This window comes from Eptesicus fuscus, chromosome 23, assembly GCF_027574615.1.
Source record: "Eptesicus fuscus isolate TK198812 chromosome 23, DD_ASM_mEF_20220401, whole genome shotgun sequence".
NCBI lineage: Eukaryota > Metazoa > Chordata > Mammalia > Chiroptera > Vespertilionidae > Eptesicus > Eptesicus fuscus.
The window spans coordinates 11998592-12017186 of NC_072495.1; the positions used below are offsets into that span (position 1 = coordinate 11998592).

An 18595-nucleotide genomic window follows, 5' to 3' on the forward strand; every position below is an offset into this window, starting at 1 on the left:
GTGGGTACATAGAATTAGACATTTGTCCAAACCCATAGACTCTACAACCCCAAAAGTGAACCCTGGTGTGCATTATAGACTTCGGGTGACAGTGCTATGTAGATTCATTGATTGTAACAACTGTCCCACTCTGGTGGGAGATGTTGATAATGGGGGAGGTGCTGTGGAGGGCGGGGCATGCAGGAGGCATATGGGAAATCTCTGTACCTTTCAAATTTGCTGGGAACTTAAAACTGCTCTAAAAAATGAAATCTTAAAAAATATAATAGACAAAATATTTGAAGAGATTCTTCACAAGAGAAGATAGATGAATGGCCATCCTGAGCAGATGAAAAGATGCTCAACATTGTGAGTCATCAGGGAAATACCTCAGTTAAACCACAGTGAGACACCGTTATGCATTCACTAGAAGGTCTCAATTAAAAAGATTGCCAGTACCAAGTGCTGGTAAGGATTTGGAACATGTGGAATTCTCACACATTGCCAGTGGGAATGTCCAACAGTATAATCACTTTGAAAAAGTTTTTTCTACAGCTAAACATACCTTCATTATTTTGTGTGTGTGTGTGTGTCTTTTAATCCTCACCCAAGGTCATGCTTATAGAGAGGAAGGAAGGGAGGGGAGGCGGGGAGAGAGAGAGAGAGAGAGAGAAACATCGATCGGTTGCCTTTTGTATGTGCCCCAACCAGTGATTGAACCTGAAACCCAGGTATGTGCCCCGACTGGGAATCGAACCAGCAACCTTTCAGTGCACAGGACAGCCATCAACCTACTGAGTCACTCTGGCCGGGCAACCTTCATTATTAGACTCGGCAATTTATTTACCCAAAAGAAATGAAAACATTGTCTACACAACAGCCTGTGCAGGAATGTTCACAGCAGTTTTATTCATGGTGGCCACGAATCAGAAACAGCTCAAATGTCCACCAGCAGGTAAACGGATAAGCAAATTGTGTTATATCCATACAGTGGAATAGTACTCAGAAATACCAACGAATATATACTAATACATGCAACAACCTGCATGAGTTTTTAAAACTTTATCTGGAGCAATGCATGCATACAGCATGGATTTATGTCAAATTCAATGTAGAAAAGGCCAATCTGGGCTACAGTGACAGAAAACAGTGGTTGCTTGGGGCTGGGAAGGGGTGGGTTATTGCTTGCAAAGGGAGATTTTGGGGGGATGTGAATGTTCTACCTTGATTGCTGGGGTTTGGTGGTTTCATGGATGGATAAGTCTGTCAAAACTCATCAAATGTATACTTAATGTGGAGACATTTTATTATACGCAAATTATACCTCAATAAAGTTGATTTTAATTTTATTTCTTTATTGAGTTTCAGAGAGAGAGAAACATCAATTTGTTGTTCCACTTATTTATGCATTCATTGGCTGATTCTTGTATGTGCTCTGACAGGGGATCGAACCCACAACTTTGGCGTATCAGGACGACACTTGAACCAACTGAGCTTCCCAGCCAGAGCCAATAAAGTTCATTTAAAAAAAAAAAAATCAATTCTTCAGAAAATCCTTTTCTGACCATACATGCCCCTCAAACTAGGTCAGCCCCACCTGCACCTCCACCCCCGGGCTATACACACCTTTCACAACCTGTGTTTTTCTTCCACTGCATTTCCCTGAGTTTGTAGTTATGCTTTTGTTGGTTTCCTGTTTATTAACAGGGAACACCAAGAGGCCCAGGACCCCATCTCTCTGGCTCACCACTATCGCTAGGCACCTGGCACCGTTCCTGCGCACAGTAGGTGCTCATTTAATAAGCACTCATTAAATGAACAAATACAGGAGCTAGTAAATGGAGAGGAAGCAAAGGGCCGAGCGGAAGCTAGATCGGGGCCCCAGCCACCACGGTGGGGCTACAGCTCTGTGGACTGGGTGACCTTAGGGCCCCTCCAGGTGGGGCCCTGGCTCCGCCTGGGGAAGTTGAGTCTGTGCAGTTCTTCGGAGATCTCCAGGAAGGTCTTGCCTTTGGTCTCAGGAAGGAAGAAGCCCGTGTAGGTGGCCCCACAGACACAGACAACGAGGAAAGGCACATAGAGGAAGTAGGACAGTGCCTCCTAGAGGTTAAAAGAGACCCTGAGACCCAGTGTGGCTCCGTTCGGCCCCAAGATGCAAGGCCCCGTGCCAGCTCTGAAAGAGGGACTTGTCTTCCTTTGCTTAGCTCAGCCCCATCCCCTTCAGGCTCCGTCTCCTCGGGTGGAGGCCTCCCACTGGGGTTCTCATGCGGACGGGGACAAAACCTAAGGCAGCTCCCCCTGGGGGGAGGGGCAGGCCTACCATGATGAAGGGGAACCCCAGCCCAACCAGGAAGAGCATGGTCCACATGAGCGCCCCGCAGACCATGTAGGCAGCAGGCCGGGCCATCTGGTCAAACAGCTCCGTGGCCAGGATCCCTGTCACTCCAGCTGCAAGGAGGGGGGGGACAGGGCGCTGCCAGCCAGGGAAAGTCCCCAGATGTGGCAGTGGGGACCCCTTGGTGTTCTCCCAGGAGCTTCGGTACAGGTGGGGGTGGGGCATGCGGGTGATACTGCATTCACACCCACCCCTCCTTCACCCAGGTGCCCACGCTCCTTCAGCAAGTCCCAAAGCCCAGAGCCCCTTGAGCCCACTCACCGGGGCCGATGCCAAAGCTGAGGATGAAGGCAAAGATGCAGGACATGGCCAGGTAGGGCATCCAGGGGAAGGAGCTCTGCAGCAGGGGGCTGGGGTGAGGTGGGGATCGGCCGGCACCCAGCCACCCTCCTCACCCCGCCAGCTACCTGCAGGCACAGGGCCACGGTGAAGATGCTCCCCCAGCAGGTCATCAGGCAGTAACCCCCGATGAGCAACACGCGCCGGCCTACCCTCTCAATGACCATGCACTGCAAAGGAAAGGGCCTCGGTAACTGCCTGGGACCCCGGGCCGTGGTTCCCTGGGTTTGGGGGGGAGCAGTGGCGAGAGGCCTCACGAGGAAGCGGATGGTGGGGCAGGAGGCAGTTTATTGCTTCAGTTGATTAAGAAATTCATTTCTGGCCGAAACCGGTTTGGCTCAGTGGATAGAGCGTCGGCCTGCGGACTGAAAGGTCCCAGGTTCGATTCCGGTCAAGGGCATGTACCTTGGTTGCGGGCACATCCCCGGTAGGGGGTGTGCAGGAGGCAGCTGGTCGATGTTTCTCTCTCATCGATGTTTCTAGCTTTCTATCCCTCTCCCTTCCTCTCTGTAAAAAATCAATAAAATATATTTTTTTTTAAAAAAAAGGGCATGTACCTTGGTTGCGGGCACATCCCCAGTGGGGGGTGTGCAGGAGGCAGCTGATCAATGTTTCTCTCTCATCGATGTTTCAAACTCTCTATCCCTCTCCCTTCCTCTCTGTATAAAATTAATAAAATATATTTTAAAAAAACAACAACAAGAAATTCATTTCCCATAGCCACCCGACTTCACTGAGTTCCCTCATCTCAAAATAGCGGTTTGAGTGCCCAGCAAATAGTAGGTGCTCCATACATGCTGGCTAACTCCCCGTATTTTTACAGAGTGGCCTGGAGTGGGAAATGGCTGAAAGAAGAGGACTGAAGCCCTCAGGGTGTCAGCACCCCTGACCCCCCCTCTTCCACAGGGCTGGGGGAGGCCCGCCCAGAGCCAGACTCACGCTGATACATGCTGTGAGCAGCTCGCAGCAGCCGGTCCCGATGATGGCATACTGGACCTTCTCCTGGGGGACTCCCGCCTCCCCGAACACGGAGGACGCATAGGCGTACATCTGGGGAGGCGGGCACAGGGCCGGCTCTGGGGCACTGGCTCCCTGCAGCCGCCCGTGGCTCCCAGGGTCCTGCAGCACACAGTCCGGGGGGAGGCAGGGGCGGCAGGGGCGGGGGATCTCACCGAGTCGTTCCCGCAGAGCTCCATGGCGCTGCCCAGGACTACGAGGCTCACCACCTGCCTCCGCAGGGTGCGGTCCTGGAACAGCTCCCAGGGGCGCCACGCTCGCAGGCCGTGGCAGGCCGCCCGCTCCTCCTCCAGCTCCGCCAGCTCGGACGCCAGGTCCGCAGTGCCACGCAGCCGCTGCAGCGCTGGGACAGAAGAGGGGGTGCTGAGCTCTCTTTCCCCTGGCCTCTCTTTGGTCCCCCACAATGAGCTTCCTCTCCCCAACTCCCCGCTCTCTCTCGGGGCCCCGGGAAGTCAGATGGGATGACCTTCCTGGCCCTGTCAGGTCACAGCCTCATGGACCAGAAAGGACTGTAGGACCTGGGGACTCGGTGGATCCATCCCACAAAACGCAGCGACTGGATGAGTCCGCAGGGAGGGCAGGGCCCTGTCCCAGCCCACGCCTTCAGGGACCCGGCTCATTTCTACTTCGCCATCATCCTAAAAACGCGCTCGGCTGGCCCAAGGGTCCCAGAAGGAGCCGAGATGGCCCAGCTGGTACCGCACAGGTCGGCCGATGCCCAGCAGACCTGCATGAGTGACGGAAAGGGGCAGAGCCACCAGCCAGAGCCAGCCCCACATCGGCCAACCCCAGAGAACGCACAGAGGCTCGAGCTACGCAGCGGCTTCTGCGGTTGGCCACTGAGGTGCAGCGATTGTTAGGCAGAAATGGAGAGCCGATCAATAAACTGGTACAAGGAGCGGGTGCCGCCGTAACTAAGACCTGTGACTTACGGGATTGGTTCCAGGACCAGACAGAGAATGGTGAGGAGGCCGGACAAATGCAAGCACGTACCTGGGTTGCAGGCTCCTCCCCCGCCCGGGCCCTGGTCGGGGCTCATGCAGGAGGCAACCGATACATGTGTTTCTCTCACATCGATATTTCTCTCTGTCTTTCCCTCTCTCTTCCACTCCTTCTAAAAATCAATGGAAAAACATCCTCGGGTGAGGATTGAAAAAAAAAAAGACATGAGCACAAAAAGACCTTCAGAGGGAACAATTTGTAATTAAATTTAACTTATTCCAAACTTGCTAGGTTAGTTTAATAAAAACAAACAAAAACAAACCTCTTTATTTTTCTTTTTTTTTTAAGTATATTTTTATTGATTTCAGAGAGGAGGGCAGAGGGGAAGAGAGATAGAAACATCAATGATGAGAGAGAATTATCGATCGGCTGCCTCCTGCACGCCCCCTACTGGGATCAAGCTGGCCACCGGGACATGTGCCCTTGACCGGAATCGAACCCGGGACCCTTCAGTCCACAGGTTGACACTCTATCCACTGAGCCAAACCAGCGAGGGCTATAAACACTTTTTTTTTTTTTAATAGCAAAGATGAAGATTTATTGAAGAACAAGTACAGACTCCCACATGGTGGTGGTGGCGGGGGAGAGTCCCACAGAACTGACTCCCATGTAGGGAGGGGGAAGAGTCCCCTATAAACACGTTTTTAAAGAGAGAAAGAGAGACAGAGACACACAGAGAGAGGCATGTGCAGCAGAGCTGAACTGCCCCAGCCCAGACCAGCCTGGACTGGCCAATCCTCAGCTGCCTCTGACACCAGCCCAGGGCAGCCACCCAGTGAGTCAATGAGCAGAAAGTAAAGTAAATGATTGTTGTTTTTAATCCTTACCCGAGGATATGTCTATTAATTTTTAGAGAGAGAGGAAGGGGAAGAGAGGGAGGGGAGGGGGGAGAGAGAGAGAGAAAGAGAAGCATTGATCTGTTGCCTCCCTGACCAGAATCGAATCGAACCTGCAACCGTTTTGGTGTACGGGACGACGCTTCAACCAACTGAGCCACCTGGTTGGGGTAAGTGGTTGTGTTTTAAGCCAAAGATGTGGGGACCCTTCCTGGGGCATCATGACCTTGGACACAGCGAATGAGTAAGGCCGTCAGCACCCGCTGGCCTTGGGCCAGTGAAGTCCTACCTGGCATTTCATCCTGCGTGTGTGGGGGAGCTTTCCCTGCACCGCCCTGGGGTTCGGAGGGACTGGCAGATGGCACAGAGAGGGACAACCTTTCCCCGAGAAAAGGGGACCCACATGCTCTGGGCAGACGCGCCCAGTGGTCGAGAGTGGTCTAGGGACCCGAGGTCAGGGACTCACCCGCCAGGCAGGCCTCAGTGTCGCCGCGGTCAATGAGGAGGTAGCGCGGGCTCTCGGGGAGCAGGGGCAGGGAGGCCAGCTGCAGCACCCCAGGCACCAGGCAGCTGGCCAGCAGCAGGGGCCAGGCCTGCCGGCCACCCAGGAGCTCCCTGGAGAGGCAGAGGAGAGGCCACCAGACACCTCCTGGCCAGAGCCCCGCCCCCTATCCACCTGCTCCCCACCCCCCAACTTGCCTGCCTGCCCTTTGAGGGCAGAGGGGTCTGCATGGCTCTGTGCTTCTTCCTAACCAGCTCGGGGCCTGGACACCAAGCCCCCTCCCACCAGGTAGGGACCCCAGCCCGGGCAGGGCCGTGGCCCCACCTTCTCCCTAACAACTCCTTTCCCAGGACGCCAGGCTTTTGCCTTCTCCTCTCTTTTCTGGAATGACCAAGACATGCTCCCCTTCAAAAGCCCAAACCTCCCCCCTCCTGTCTGTCAAGACCTGCTTTCCGCTTCCTGATCTGGAGAGGATGAGAAGTGTGATTCACACTGAAGTGTGGCTCACTGAGGCCATTTTGTGTATGGAAGTGGACAGGTTTCACTGCCTTTGTATTCACTTTGCAATACAAAGAAGCAATGATATGCCTTAGCACAGTGGTCGGCAAACTGCGGCTTGCGAGCCACATGCGGCTCTTTGGCCCCTTGAGTGTGGCTCTTCCACAAAATACCACGTGCGGACACGCACCTACAGTGCGATTGAAACTTCGTGGCCCATGCGCAGAAGTCGGTTTTCGCTCTCAAAAGAAATTTCAACCGTTGTACTGTTGATATTTGGCTCTGTTGACTAATGAGTTTGCCGACCCCTGCCTTAGCATATCATTAGCATATTACACTTTGACTGGTTATTTGGTTGTTCTGCCGTTAGGTCTATTTGCATATTACCCTTTTATTATATAGGGTTATTATATAGGATTGGTCACCACCTGACCCAGATGTAGCCTCACCACGTGACTGGTCTAGGGGTAGGCATGTGATCCAACCAGATGTGAGCGAGTATGTCAGCCTAATCAACGTCATAGGTGGGGAGGAGTCTAGGCAAAGAAGGGCTTTTCCTGGCCCATGGGGGGCGCTTACCTGAGTCCCACCACTTGTCCCATCACGATCCCCAGGGCAGTGAAGATGGCTGAGGTCATGGCCACGGCTCCTCGGAACTCCTTGGGGGCACTCTCCCCCAGGTACATGGGCTGGATGCTCATGCTCACACCTGGCCGTGTGCACGCGGACAGTCAGACCGCAGGCTGGACCCCCTCCCCGCAATGCCCGGGCCTGCCTCCCCACCTCCTGGCACCTCATCTACTGGATCCTGGCACAGAGCTGCTCCCTCACCCCATACGCTTAGAGCGCCCTCCCTCCTCCGCCACCTGCTGTAGGGCCAGCAGGACCCCAGGTTCCCCCCACCCCCGCCCCAGGACCTCTGAGATGGAAAGAAGTCTTTCTCAGACCAGCTCCATCCTGTTCCCTCGCCACAGTCCCACTCTGGTCATCGAATCTCTCTAGACCCCGTCACTGGGATGAATGTAAAGGGCTCCCAGGGGGCTGAGCGGGCGGTGGGAGAAGGGGGCAGTGGGAGAAGGGGGCGGTGGGAGAAGGGGGGCAGTGGGAGAAGGAGGCGGTGGAAGAAGGGGGCAAGGGAGAAGGGGGGCTCTCACAGCGACACTGTCACTGACCACCACTGCTGTCGCGCTCACCTCATCCTGACTTCTGCAGAGACACCGGAAACCCAGGCAACCAGCGGGGAAACGGAACTGGACAGCACTCCCCCTGCCCACCCCAGATGGCGACCGCTGCCCAACGCTAGGAGGCCAGTATCTGAGCATCATCCACCTGCTGGGAGTGCCGGTCCCTCCCTGCCTGGCCTGGGATCAGGAACCGGGTCTCATCAAGGGCCTGCGTCCCTCTGAGCACTGGGTGCAGGGAGCTGGGAAGAAGGTGATGTGTCGATGGCCAAAGCCTCCGAGGGGCCCTGCTCTCCCTCCAAACAGGTAGGGACCTCGCCTTTGTGCTGGGTCCTCGTCCTCGGGGCACACAGACAACGTCTGGCGAGTTCCTTTTCCCTGGAGTGTGGGCTGTTCCTAGTGACTCACTGCTCACAAGCAGACCGTGGCAAAACTAACCGGGTATGACTTCTGAGATTAGGACATAAAAAACAGCCCAGCCGGGGTGACTCAGTGGTTGGCCATCGACCTATGAAGGTCATGGTTCTATTCTCGGTCAGGGCACATGCCTGGGCTGCAGGCTCAGTCCCCAGTAGGGGGCGTTCAGGAGGCAGCCAATCAATGATTCTCTCTCATCATTGATGTTTCTCTCTCTCTCTCCCTCTCCCTTCCTCTCTGAAGTCAATAAAATATACTGTATATTTTTTTAAATTGGGACTCTCTCCTTGAGCATACACACACATTTTCATCTTTCTCTTTGATCACTTACGCTGGAGGAAACCAGCCACCGCGGGTGAGACCCCTGCCCACAGTCATCCTGGAAGCACATCCTCCAGCCTCGTCAAACCCTCAGTGACTGCAGCCCGGCCTGACAGCGTGACCCCAGCCTCCAGAGGGCCCAGCCGGAACCGCCCGGCTAAGACACTCCCAAGTCCCAACCCACAGGAACCATCAGACAATGAACGTTGGCTGCTTTAAGCCACCACATTTTTACATACTTTGTTTTACTGGACTAGATCCCTAATATAGACATTTACACCTGGCCGTTTACACAGGAGGGGGTCAAGAGGGGATTTGCTGATGGGAACCCCTAAGAGCCCAGATGGATGTGCTCAAAATTCTGCTCCCTCACATGACAGGCCCCGCCCCCCCCCCCCCCAAACTGAGGAGCCCCTAACAGACTGTTCTGCCTCTGTCTGGACGATCAGAGAACTCATCTTAGATGCCTTTTTCACCTTGGCCGCCAGGAAACTCATGCCTACTCAGCGCGTTACTCAAACACAGGACCCCTGTTAGTGCAGGTCTGGGAATGTTTGTCCTCACATCCCTATACAACTTTTTTTTTTTTTTTTTTTTTTTTTAATATATTTTATTGATTTTTACAGGGAGGAAGGGAGAGGGACAGAGAGCCAGAAACGTCGATGAGAGAGAAACATCGACCAGCTGCCTCCTGCACACCCCCCACTGGGGATGTGCCCGCAACCGAGGTACATGCCCTTGACCGGAATCGAACCTGTGACCTTCCAGTCCGCAGGCCGACGCTCTATCCACCGAGCCAAACCGGTTTCGGCCCTATACAACTTTTTTGATTTTCCTGTATCCACTCTCCATGTCTAGTTACATGAGCCTTTTAAGATAAACCATACTTTATCATTTTGCAAAATTAAGGTAGGCATGAGTGAAAAGTCAATCAATGGATCAAGAGAATAAATTGATGAATGAAGAGAATAAATGAATGAGCAGGACCGGGGAGGCAGGTGAGATGCCCCCCCCGCCCCCCCCATACCTGCGCTGACTCCCACGAGCAGCCGTCCCAGCATGATCATCTCGAAGGAGCCTGCTCTGTGGCTGAAGCCAAACAGGATCGCCGCGGCCACCACGAAGACGTTGTTCACCAGGAGGGACTTCTTCCTTGGGGGAGTGGGGCAGCGGCAAGAGAGGCTCAGGTCAGTCCGGAGGGACGATCCCTGGGGACCCCCCTTTGCAACCCCAGCCAGCCCTAATCAGACCCGTGTGTGTGTGTGTGTGTGTGTGTGTGTGTGTGTGTGTGTGTGAACTGTGCTAAGGGCTCTAAGCAACTGGGGGGAAATGATCACCAGCCATTGTACCTGGGTCACACGTGGTATGCCCCAACGCACTTCAAACCATTCTCCTTCCTGCCTGTCCCACAGCTTGAAGTGACAGATTTATATGTATGGCTTTATCCCTCAGATTAAGCACCCATCCCCTCAAACTCCTTAGTAAAAAGAAGGGACCGGTAGCCCTACTGGCGTGTCTCAGTGGTTGAGTGCCGACCTATGAACCAGGAGGTCACAGTTCTATTCCTGGTCAGAGCACATGCCTGGGTTGTGGGCTCGATCCCCAGTGTGGGGTGTACGGGAGGCAGCCGATCAATGTTTCTCTCTCACTGTTGATGTTCCTATCTCTCTCTCCCTCTCCCTTCCTTCCTCTCTGAAATCAATTAAAAATATATTTAAAACAAAAGAAAGAAAAGATTGGTTACAAAGGGGGAAATGAGGCCCAAAGGGGGAAATGAGGCTACTGTTTACAAATGGCATTTGTTGGCAGAGGTGGAACTAGAAACGGGAGTCCTCCCTCTCACACAGCGGACTCCTCCCTCTGCCAAATCCGCTTGGAACTGTGACTCTCACGGTGAAACTGCAGGCAGAGTAGGAGGCTGGGCCTGCCAGGTACCTCCCTTCCCCCACATTCCTCGGCCTGCAGACCGGGGTGACCCTCCGTAAAGGTCACTGGGGGTACACAGGAAGCACTTACCTTCCCAGCATCACGGCCAGGGGCCCTGCCAGCAGCGCTCCGAAGAGGCCCCCCAGGGGGTACAGAGACACGATGAGGGACCACATTATCAGGATCAGGTGGTCAGGCAGTGGCTGGCCAGTCCTCGCCTGCCACGTCTGATTGGTGAATTCTTGAATGTGCTGTGGACAGAGATGCCAGTCAGCCTCCCAGGGCGGGGACTACACGCGCTAGGCCTTCTCCCCACAGGGAGAATGAAACTACAGACAGAGCAGGAGGCCAAAGGTCACCGTCGCTTTCAAGGGGGTCTGCGCCACATGCCCCCCCCTCCTGTGCTACTAAGTCTGCATTGCTAGGACTGCACTCCCTCTGGCCTGTGTGCTCTCAGCGCCCCACTCAGTCCTTTGTGGTGTCTAAACCTACTCGACTTCTCTGGAGTGTGCTGCGTGTCTCCTTGGGGCCCCGACTGCGGCAAGTACTCGTCCGTGAGAACACATGGCTCTGTTCATGGGTAAGACTGGGAATTAGGCCCAAAGAGGTGAAATGCCTTGCCCACCGCCTGAGCCACAGGTCAGGGCTGCTGCCAGGTAGTTCAGACACCCCGGAGCCCCACCCCCACAGCTGCCACTCAGGGAACTGGACAGAGGCCACGTGGTTAGGAAAGCCGGTGCTTGGGAAAGACCCCGACACCCCCTTCCCTTGGGTAGAGATGAAATGTCGGTGTCTGGCGGGTCTTAGGCCTCCCACCCGGATGTGAGGGAGGAAGCCAGGAGGGCAGTGGATTTAGTGTTGGGCCTGGTACCCACTAGGTCCCCCTGGAGGAAGGACCTGCCCAGAAGAGTCAACCTTGACGGGAACTCCTCAGGAGTGACCATTCAGTGAGGGAGGGGAGGCTCCGAGATTCCGAGGCCAAGAAAGTCCCATGGGGTGGGGGTGGGGCCCTAGTGATGGCTCACAGGAGACAAGACGTGAGAGTGCCCGCAAGTAAGTCTGCACTGGTGGGCATCCTTGTTGAGTGAGCAAATCAACAAATGCAGCTGGTTCAGACCTCCCTTTCTGAAGCCAGCAGTTCTTCCTTTCTTTTAGAGGCTGGCTGGCGGCTAGAATTGTTTCTGCCCAGAATGTACTCCCAGCCTGGGCTTCTGCTACCACTTCTTCCTTTGGAGGCGTTCTCTTCCATTGTCAGTTATAGCCCCTACTGGAGGCCCGGTGCACAAATTCGTGCGTGGGTGGGGTCCCTCTGGGTGGCCTGCAGGGATCGGGCTGAAACCCGCAGTCCACACCGCCTGCAGCTCCTACCTGCCGCTCCCACTCATCCCGGCCCCACTGTGCCTGCTGCGGGCTCGCACCCAATCAGTCCCGATCTGGAGAGGCTGGCGCTGCAGCAGTGCTCACCAGCCATGAGCCCCGCATCTGGCGCCCTCCCAAGGGGAGTGGCCTGCAGAAACGGGCTGAAACCGGCTCTGTGACATCCCCCGAGGGGTCCTGGATTTCGAGAGGGCGCAGGCCAGGCTGAGGGACCCCACCGGTGGGCGATCGGGTCAGGGAGGGACTGTGGAAAGGTTCCAGGGCATGTCCAGTCCATCTCACTCAGTCCTGAGATCGGCCCGACCCCAGCAGCAAGCTAACCTATTAGAGCATCTGCCCCTGGTGGTCAGTGAATGTCATAGCGAGCAGTTGAACAGCCTTAGCATATCATTAGCATATTATGCTTTGATTGGTTGTTCAGTTGTTCTGCCGTTTGGTCTATTTGCATATTACCCTTTTATTATATAGGATTGGTGGTCACCTGACCCAGATGTAGCCAATGGAAGTGGTCTGCCCTCCTCACCACATGATTGGTCTAGGGGTGGGCATGTGATCCAAGCCAGTTAATCACTCTTCCCAGGCCTCTCTGTGGAGAGCTACCAGGGAGGACTTTTATTTGGGGATTCCCAGCTGATATAAAGTGAGTCTGGCCTGGCCATTGTAGCTCAATGGTTGGGCATCGACCTATGAACTAGGAGGTCAGGGTTCAATTCCTGGCCAGGGTTTGATTCTTGATCAGGGCACATGCCCAAGTTGCGGGCTTGATCCCCAGTAGGGGGAGTGCAGGAGGCAGCCAATTAATGATTCTCTCTCATCATTGATGTTTCTCTCTCTCTCTCCCTCTCCCTTCCTCTCTGAAATCAATAAAAAAATATATATATATATATATATTTTTTAAAAAAGTGAGTCTGGTGACAGCTGCTGTCTTGTCACTGGGTAGAGGATGAGGCCAGGCAGGGCCAGGAGAGCCCCAGTTCCGTCCTAGGGCCTGGTTCCTGCAGCTCTTCTCCTCCCCGCTCCAACACACGGTTTGTAGCCCCACATCTTCCCCAGCGAAGTGACAGGACACTTGCCCTTCTGACTTAAGCAAGTCAGAGGCGGCTTCTATCCCTGGGGCTCACCGACTCATCCTTCCACAGGCCCCAAATGAACACCGACAGGGGCCAGGCCAGCAGCAGCTGCTGGGGACTCACAGATGGTCCAACACTGAGAGCCAGCCAGCAGGAGGAAGAGATGGGCCCCAGACAACCAACACACAGCCCGCGTGCTGACAGCCACACCGAGGGCGGAGGAGGGAGGGGTGACGTCCAGCGTGGGGTTGGTGAGGGAAGGCGTCAGGAAGGTGATGGCATTTGGGTGGTTCCTGAGGGGCTTCTGCGAGGGGTGAGGGGGGAGAGAGAGGGCTTCTCAGCAAAAGGAGGGTCTGAGGAAGGGCTGTGTGCATTCAGGAGGCTGCATAACCTGCTTGGTAGTGGGGCTGGGCAATGAAGCGGGGAGCCATGAACAGGCTCTGATCCCAGGAGGTCTTGGATTTCTGGGATGTGTCTGTCCTTATTCCTATAGGCACTAGGAAGACACAGAATGTTCTGGGCTTGATCAGACTTGAGGGGATCTAGAAGGGGAGAAGCTGAAGGTAGGGAGGCCAGTGAGGAGCCTGGGCCAGCAATCCAGACAGGAGAGAGGGGGTCTGAGCCGGGGTCCTGGCAGAGACATGGGGAGAAATGGCTGGATGCTAGAGGTAGTTAAGAAGGAGTTGGGTCAGAGTAAAGGCTGACCGCCGGTCCCTGGACGGACGGTGGAGTCGTCAGGGATTCAGGAGGAGTGCCGGTGAGGGGGGAGGGTGCAGAGCTGGATTTGAACCTGAAGTACCTGTGGGACATCCCAGTGGGGGCGGATGTGTGGGAGAAAGTGCCACCAAGTGGATGCTGGCCTGAACACCGCTGGGGACACCTGTCAGCCCTCACCCAGCACCCACTCAGGGGGTGATCGCAGGCACAGGAGGTACGTACCACGGTTGGGGCATTGATGATGGAGAGGTTATAGCCAAATTGAAAAGTCCCACCAATGCCAGCTGCACAGATGGTCTGGAGCAGGACCCTGCCCTGAGCCTAAGGAGAGAAGGGAGGACACGGAGTGAGTCGCAACAGCCTCCACCGCCCTCCCAGGACCAGAACCTACCAATTAGAACACTGCAATGCGTGTGAACCAGACAATGGGAGGAAACCGAGGACAGAGGAGAGGAGTTACCTAGGCCACGTGGCTGGCAGAGAGCAGAACCCCACCCAGTCTTCTGCTCTGAAAACTCAGTGTATGCTGAAAGCTCTCGACTCCTCCAAGGTATAACCGGGAGCTGCTTCCCTCAGCTGCCTTCCTAGGCACTCACAAAGTAGCTGGCTGTATAAAAATCAAGTCATTGATCTTTTCCCAGTAGTTCATACTGCCTTTCTTGTTTTGGCAAATTCGTCTGCAAATTTAAAGTGCTACGAATCAGCCGAAACCGGTTTGGCTCAGTGGATAGAGCGTCGGCCTGCGGACTCAAGGGTCTCAGGTTCGATTCCGGTCAAGGGCATGTACCTTGGCTGCGGGCACATCCCCATTAGGGGGTGTGCAGGAGGCAGCTGATCGATGTTTCTCTCTCATCGATGTTTCTAACTGTCTATCCCTCTCTCTTCTCTCTGTAAAAAATCAATAAAATATAAAATAAAGTGCTACGAATCAAATTTATTTTATTTTTTAAACAAGTAGAGTTTGCCCTAACTGGTTTGGCTCAGTGGATAGAGCGTCGGCCTGCGGACTGAAAGGTCCCAGGTTCGATTCCGGTCAAGGGCATGTACCTTGGTTGCGGGCACATCCCCAGTAGGGGATATGCAGGAGGCAGCTGATCGATGTTTCTCTCTCATCGATGTTTCTAACTCTCTCTCCCTCTCCCTTCCTCTCTGTAAAAAAATCAATGAAAATATATTTTAAAAAAAATAAGTAGAGTTCATGGCAGAAGGATATTTGGCTAAAAGAGTTTCTGAAGAATTTCCCGAGGACTACTTATTCATTCATCAGTCCATTTCTAAGTGCCTGCCCCATCCAGGCACTGTGCCGGGGACAGATACAGCCAGGGAAGAGACAAGCATGCATTCACCATTTGGCGAGATACGGTGTGGGGAGTGGTGGGAGGTGAGGTGGGGGAGGGGAGGAGTGGCTCCAGAGGGCAGGATTCTGCCAGAGATCTTGCCTCAGGTCTGCACACAGATCCATGACAGGCACCCTGCCTGCCCACAGGTCCTATAAGGCCTACGGAACTTCCTCCCAAGCTGGAAGCTACAGGAGGAAGCCAGGTGAGGACCCAGCGGGTTCGTCTCCCTGTAGTCACATCACAGCCCCAGACGGGCTGCAAGAGACACAATGCCTGAGGAAGACAAGTGAGCCCAGGTGGCAGGAGATGCTGGCAGGTCTCCAAGGAGCAGGAAATGGTTTAGTCCACGGAGATGGTTGGTGGAGACAGCCTAGAGCAGGCGTCCTCAAACCACGGCCCGCAGGCCACATGCGGGTGTTTTTGCCGTTTTGTTTTTTTACTTCAAAATAAGATATGTGCAGTGTGCATAGGAATTTGTTTCATAGTTTTTTTTTTAAACTATAGTCCGGCCCTCCAACGGTCTGAGGGACAGTGAGCTGGCCCCCTGTTTAAAAAGTGTGAGGACCCCTGGCCTAGAACAAGCATGTCAAACTCGCAGCCCGCGGGCCGCATGTGGCCCACAACGAATATTTTTGTGGCCCAGCCAACATAACGGTATATAGGAAGCATTTTAATAAAAATGTCGTAACTTAATTTTTACAACATCCTGTTATACATAATTATTAATAACGAGCTACAACATTCACTAATGACTGATTTGTGTTGCATTCATTTCCCTTACGCACCTTACGTGCAGGTGCACCATTTCTCTCCACTGACACTAGCAGCGAATATTTTAACAGCCAATGGCCACGTCATTAGTCTTGTACTGACTTGTTTGGTGTGCGCAACAGGAAATATTTCGCTTTCAGAGAACAAGAAAAATAGGTTTATTTGCGTCACGCTTATTAATTTGGGCAGTTATTCGATGTCTGGTAAGTTAATGTTCGAAAAAAATGTTAATTTTTATTTAAATGTTCTATTATTTTATGTTAACAATGACTCATTTATCTCAGCCCTTTGTATTCAGCATGTCTCTATCGAAATAAACCTACGTTCCTATGAAAATGGAAGCTTTTGTTTTTTTGCAGCCCACATAAACTTTTTTTTAATATATATTTTTATTGATTTCAGAGAGGAAGGGAGAGAGAAAGGATAGAAACATCAATGATGAGAGGGTATCATTGATTGGCTGCCCCTGCACGCCCCCCACTGGAGACCGAGCCCGCAACCCAGGCATGTGCCCTTGGCTGGAGTCGAACCTGGGACCCTTCAGTCCAAAGGCCGACGTTCTATCCACTGAGCCAAACCAGCTAGGGCAAGCCCACATAAACTTAAACCTTGTTTATTTGGCCCGTGTTAGCCTTTGAGTTTGACATGCGTGGCCTAGAGCCATGGCTGGTCATGAAAAGCAATCAGACACTAACTATGATGGTGATGATTAATTCAGTGAACAAGTATTTCTTGCCTCCCTATTATGGACCATAAACCTACTGCTCTGGGTGCTGGGGATATAGCAGTGAACAAAAGAGACAAAATCTGTGACCTCATGGAGCTTTTCTTCCAGTGTGGGAGACAGGCAGCAACAGAATGAACAAGCAAAGTGTATAGTATGCCGGCTGGGGCGACTGAGACAGGAAGCAGAGAAGGTGAGAGGGGTGTTTGGAGAGGGTGGTCCAGGATATGCCCTGAGAAGGTGACATCTGCATAGACTGAAAGGAGATGAGGGGAAGCCCCATGCAGAGAGCTCATGGAAATCAGTGCAGGTTGGGGAAAACCCAGAGATGAGCGGTGTGGGCTGCCCCCCATTCTCTCTGTGGAGCAGGGCAAGACAGAGTTTTATCGGAGATGGAGGAGATGAAGGTTAGGGAGAGAGGTGCGGATGGGAAACAGTCAAATCGGGGCGTGTCTGGCCTGCGTGAGGACACAAGATAGCGCAGGCATCACGAGGGATGCTAGCCTGGGCGGCTGGGCTCCGCAGGTCCTGCAGATGTGCGACCACATGCAACCCTGCACTAGCCCCCAGGCCATACCTGCGCACGAACACCTGCATGCTCTTCTGAGCCCACACACCTAACTCCACTGTACAAGCAAGCACGAGACAGTTTTTGTACGTCTGACGTCTCCGTCAAGCCTTCCAGAGTGGCTACGCCTGTGCAGTTCACGCCGAGCTGCAATTCCTCATCTGACACGCCAGGCCCAGGCGGGGTTTGGAATGCCGACCTTTCCAGATCGCAGGAGGGCATCGGGCACGTACACATTCCTCCCGCATTCAGGAGAAGAGAGGCCTGCGGGCTGGGCTTTGCCCCGCGAGGGAAGCAAGCGCGGTCGCGGCGCGGGGGGGAGCGCGCGCGCGCAGAGGGAGGGCTGTGCGAACCATTCCCGTGGGAAGCCGGGAGCGCCGCGGAGCCAGGCGGAGGCGCATGCGCAGTGGGGCCTCGAGAAGTGCAAATCATCAGCGAAGCCGAGGCGGACGCGCAAGCGCAGTGCGTGTCGAGAGGGTCGGGGGAGTGGAAGGCTGCAGGAGCGCGCGGCCGAGGTGCACGCGCAGGGGGCGCAGAGCATCAAGGGGAGGGGGTGTCCCGCCAGCAGGTCACCTGCGTCCGAGGCTGTAAGGGCGGCTCCTGTTCGTCTTCCATCCCTCCCTTGGCGCAGCGCTGAGGTGGAAAGGCCACTCGCTCCTCCTTACTCAGCCGAGCCTGGGGCCCCCCCTCTGCAGACCGGAAGGGGTTCTGGTCCGAGGTACCCCGGCCGAGCCCCTGCATTCGTCCCCGCTGGTCGCAGCCGAGGGCTCAGATCACCGCCGCTGCAGACTCGCCCGAAATCCGGCCCTGGCTCCTCGCCCCCCTCCCCCTCCCCCGCCGCGGCCTCCGGGGAGGTCCCTGCCTCACTCCCTCCCGAACCTCCACCCCCCCGTCTCCCTCCCAGCCCCTCGGCCCGGCTCCCTTTTATCCGGATCGGGCGTCCCCAAGTCCCCTCTCCCCGGGAGGCCCTGTCCCCGGGCCGCTCGCTGAGGGCCCAGCCCTTGATGCTAAGCAGACATCCCCCCCCCACGCTCACCCAGTTCCGCTCGTCCACCCCTCTCCCCCGAGGAGGGGAGGACCGAGGAGGGCCGCAGGCAGACCCACCGGGCTCTGGGGCACGGACATCGGTCCGTCCGGGCAGAGCCGGCGGCTGTGAATGCGGAGGACCCGGCTCGGGTTGCCGCCAGGAGATTTATTACGTGGGAGGCCGGTCCGGCCTCGGTCCGACGCGCTCCGAGGTGTGGAGCCACGGGGTTCGCTGCGCCGGATTAATCTTTGCTTCCTCGGGCCCAGCATGGAATCAGGCCAAGCCGAATGCAGACTTGCCCAAGACACTCCTCGTGGCCATGGAAACGCAGCCGGTACAGTAACCTTAGGAAGCCAGCAAAGCCTGGGCGGACATACCCTGGACATGCACCCGGATGGGTCCCGCAGCGGCTCCGCGGCTCATGCTTCGTGTGTGTTTGATTCTCGCTGCGCCCTGGATTTTTAAAGCATGCAGTTAGCCAGTGCTGGTATCTTACCGTGAGGGTGTTCTCTATGAGCTCAGTGACGTCAGTGGGGTTTCTAATGGCAAACTATCCTTGAATTCTTGGGGTAAACGCAACTTGCTCAT

General features: G+C 54.8%; 1 protein-coding gene across 1 annotated transcript; it reads right to left on the reverse strand.

Annotated features, from left to right (window-relative positions):
* Positions 1-1296: 1296 nt before the first annotated feature.
* Positions 1297-17721, reverse strand: SLC2A11 (solute carrier family 2 member 11). Its single transcript, XM_008142653.3, has 12 exons — positions 17554-17721; positions 13800-13898; positions 10504-10664; positions 9515-9639; positions 7148-7277; positions 6035-6183; positions 3886-4073; positions 3653-3763; positions 2782-2883; positions 2636-2711; positions 2300-2427; positions 1297-2079 (listed from the first exon to the last, which is right to left on the reverse strand). Exons 1-12 carry the CDS (start codon positions 17719-17721, stop codon positions 1879-1881), a joined length of 1638 nt encoding a protein of 545 aa, XP_008140875.3. The 3' UTR covers positions 1297-1878.
* Positions 17722-18595: the final 874 nt, after the last annotated feature.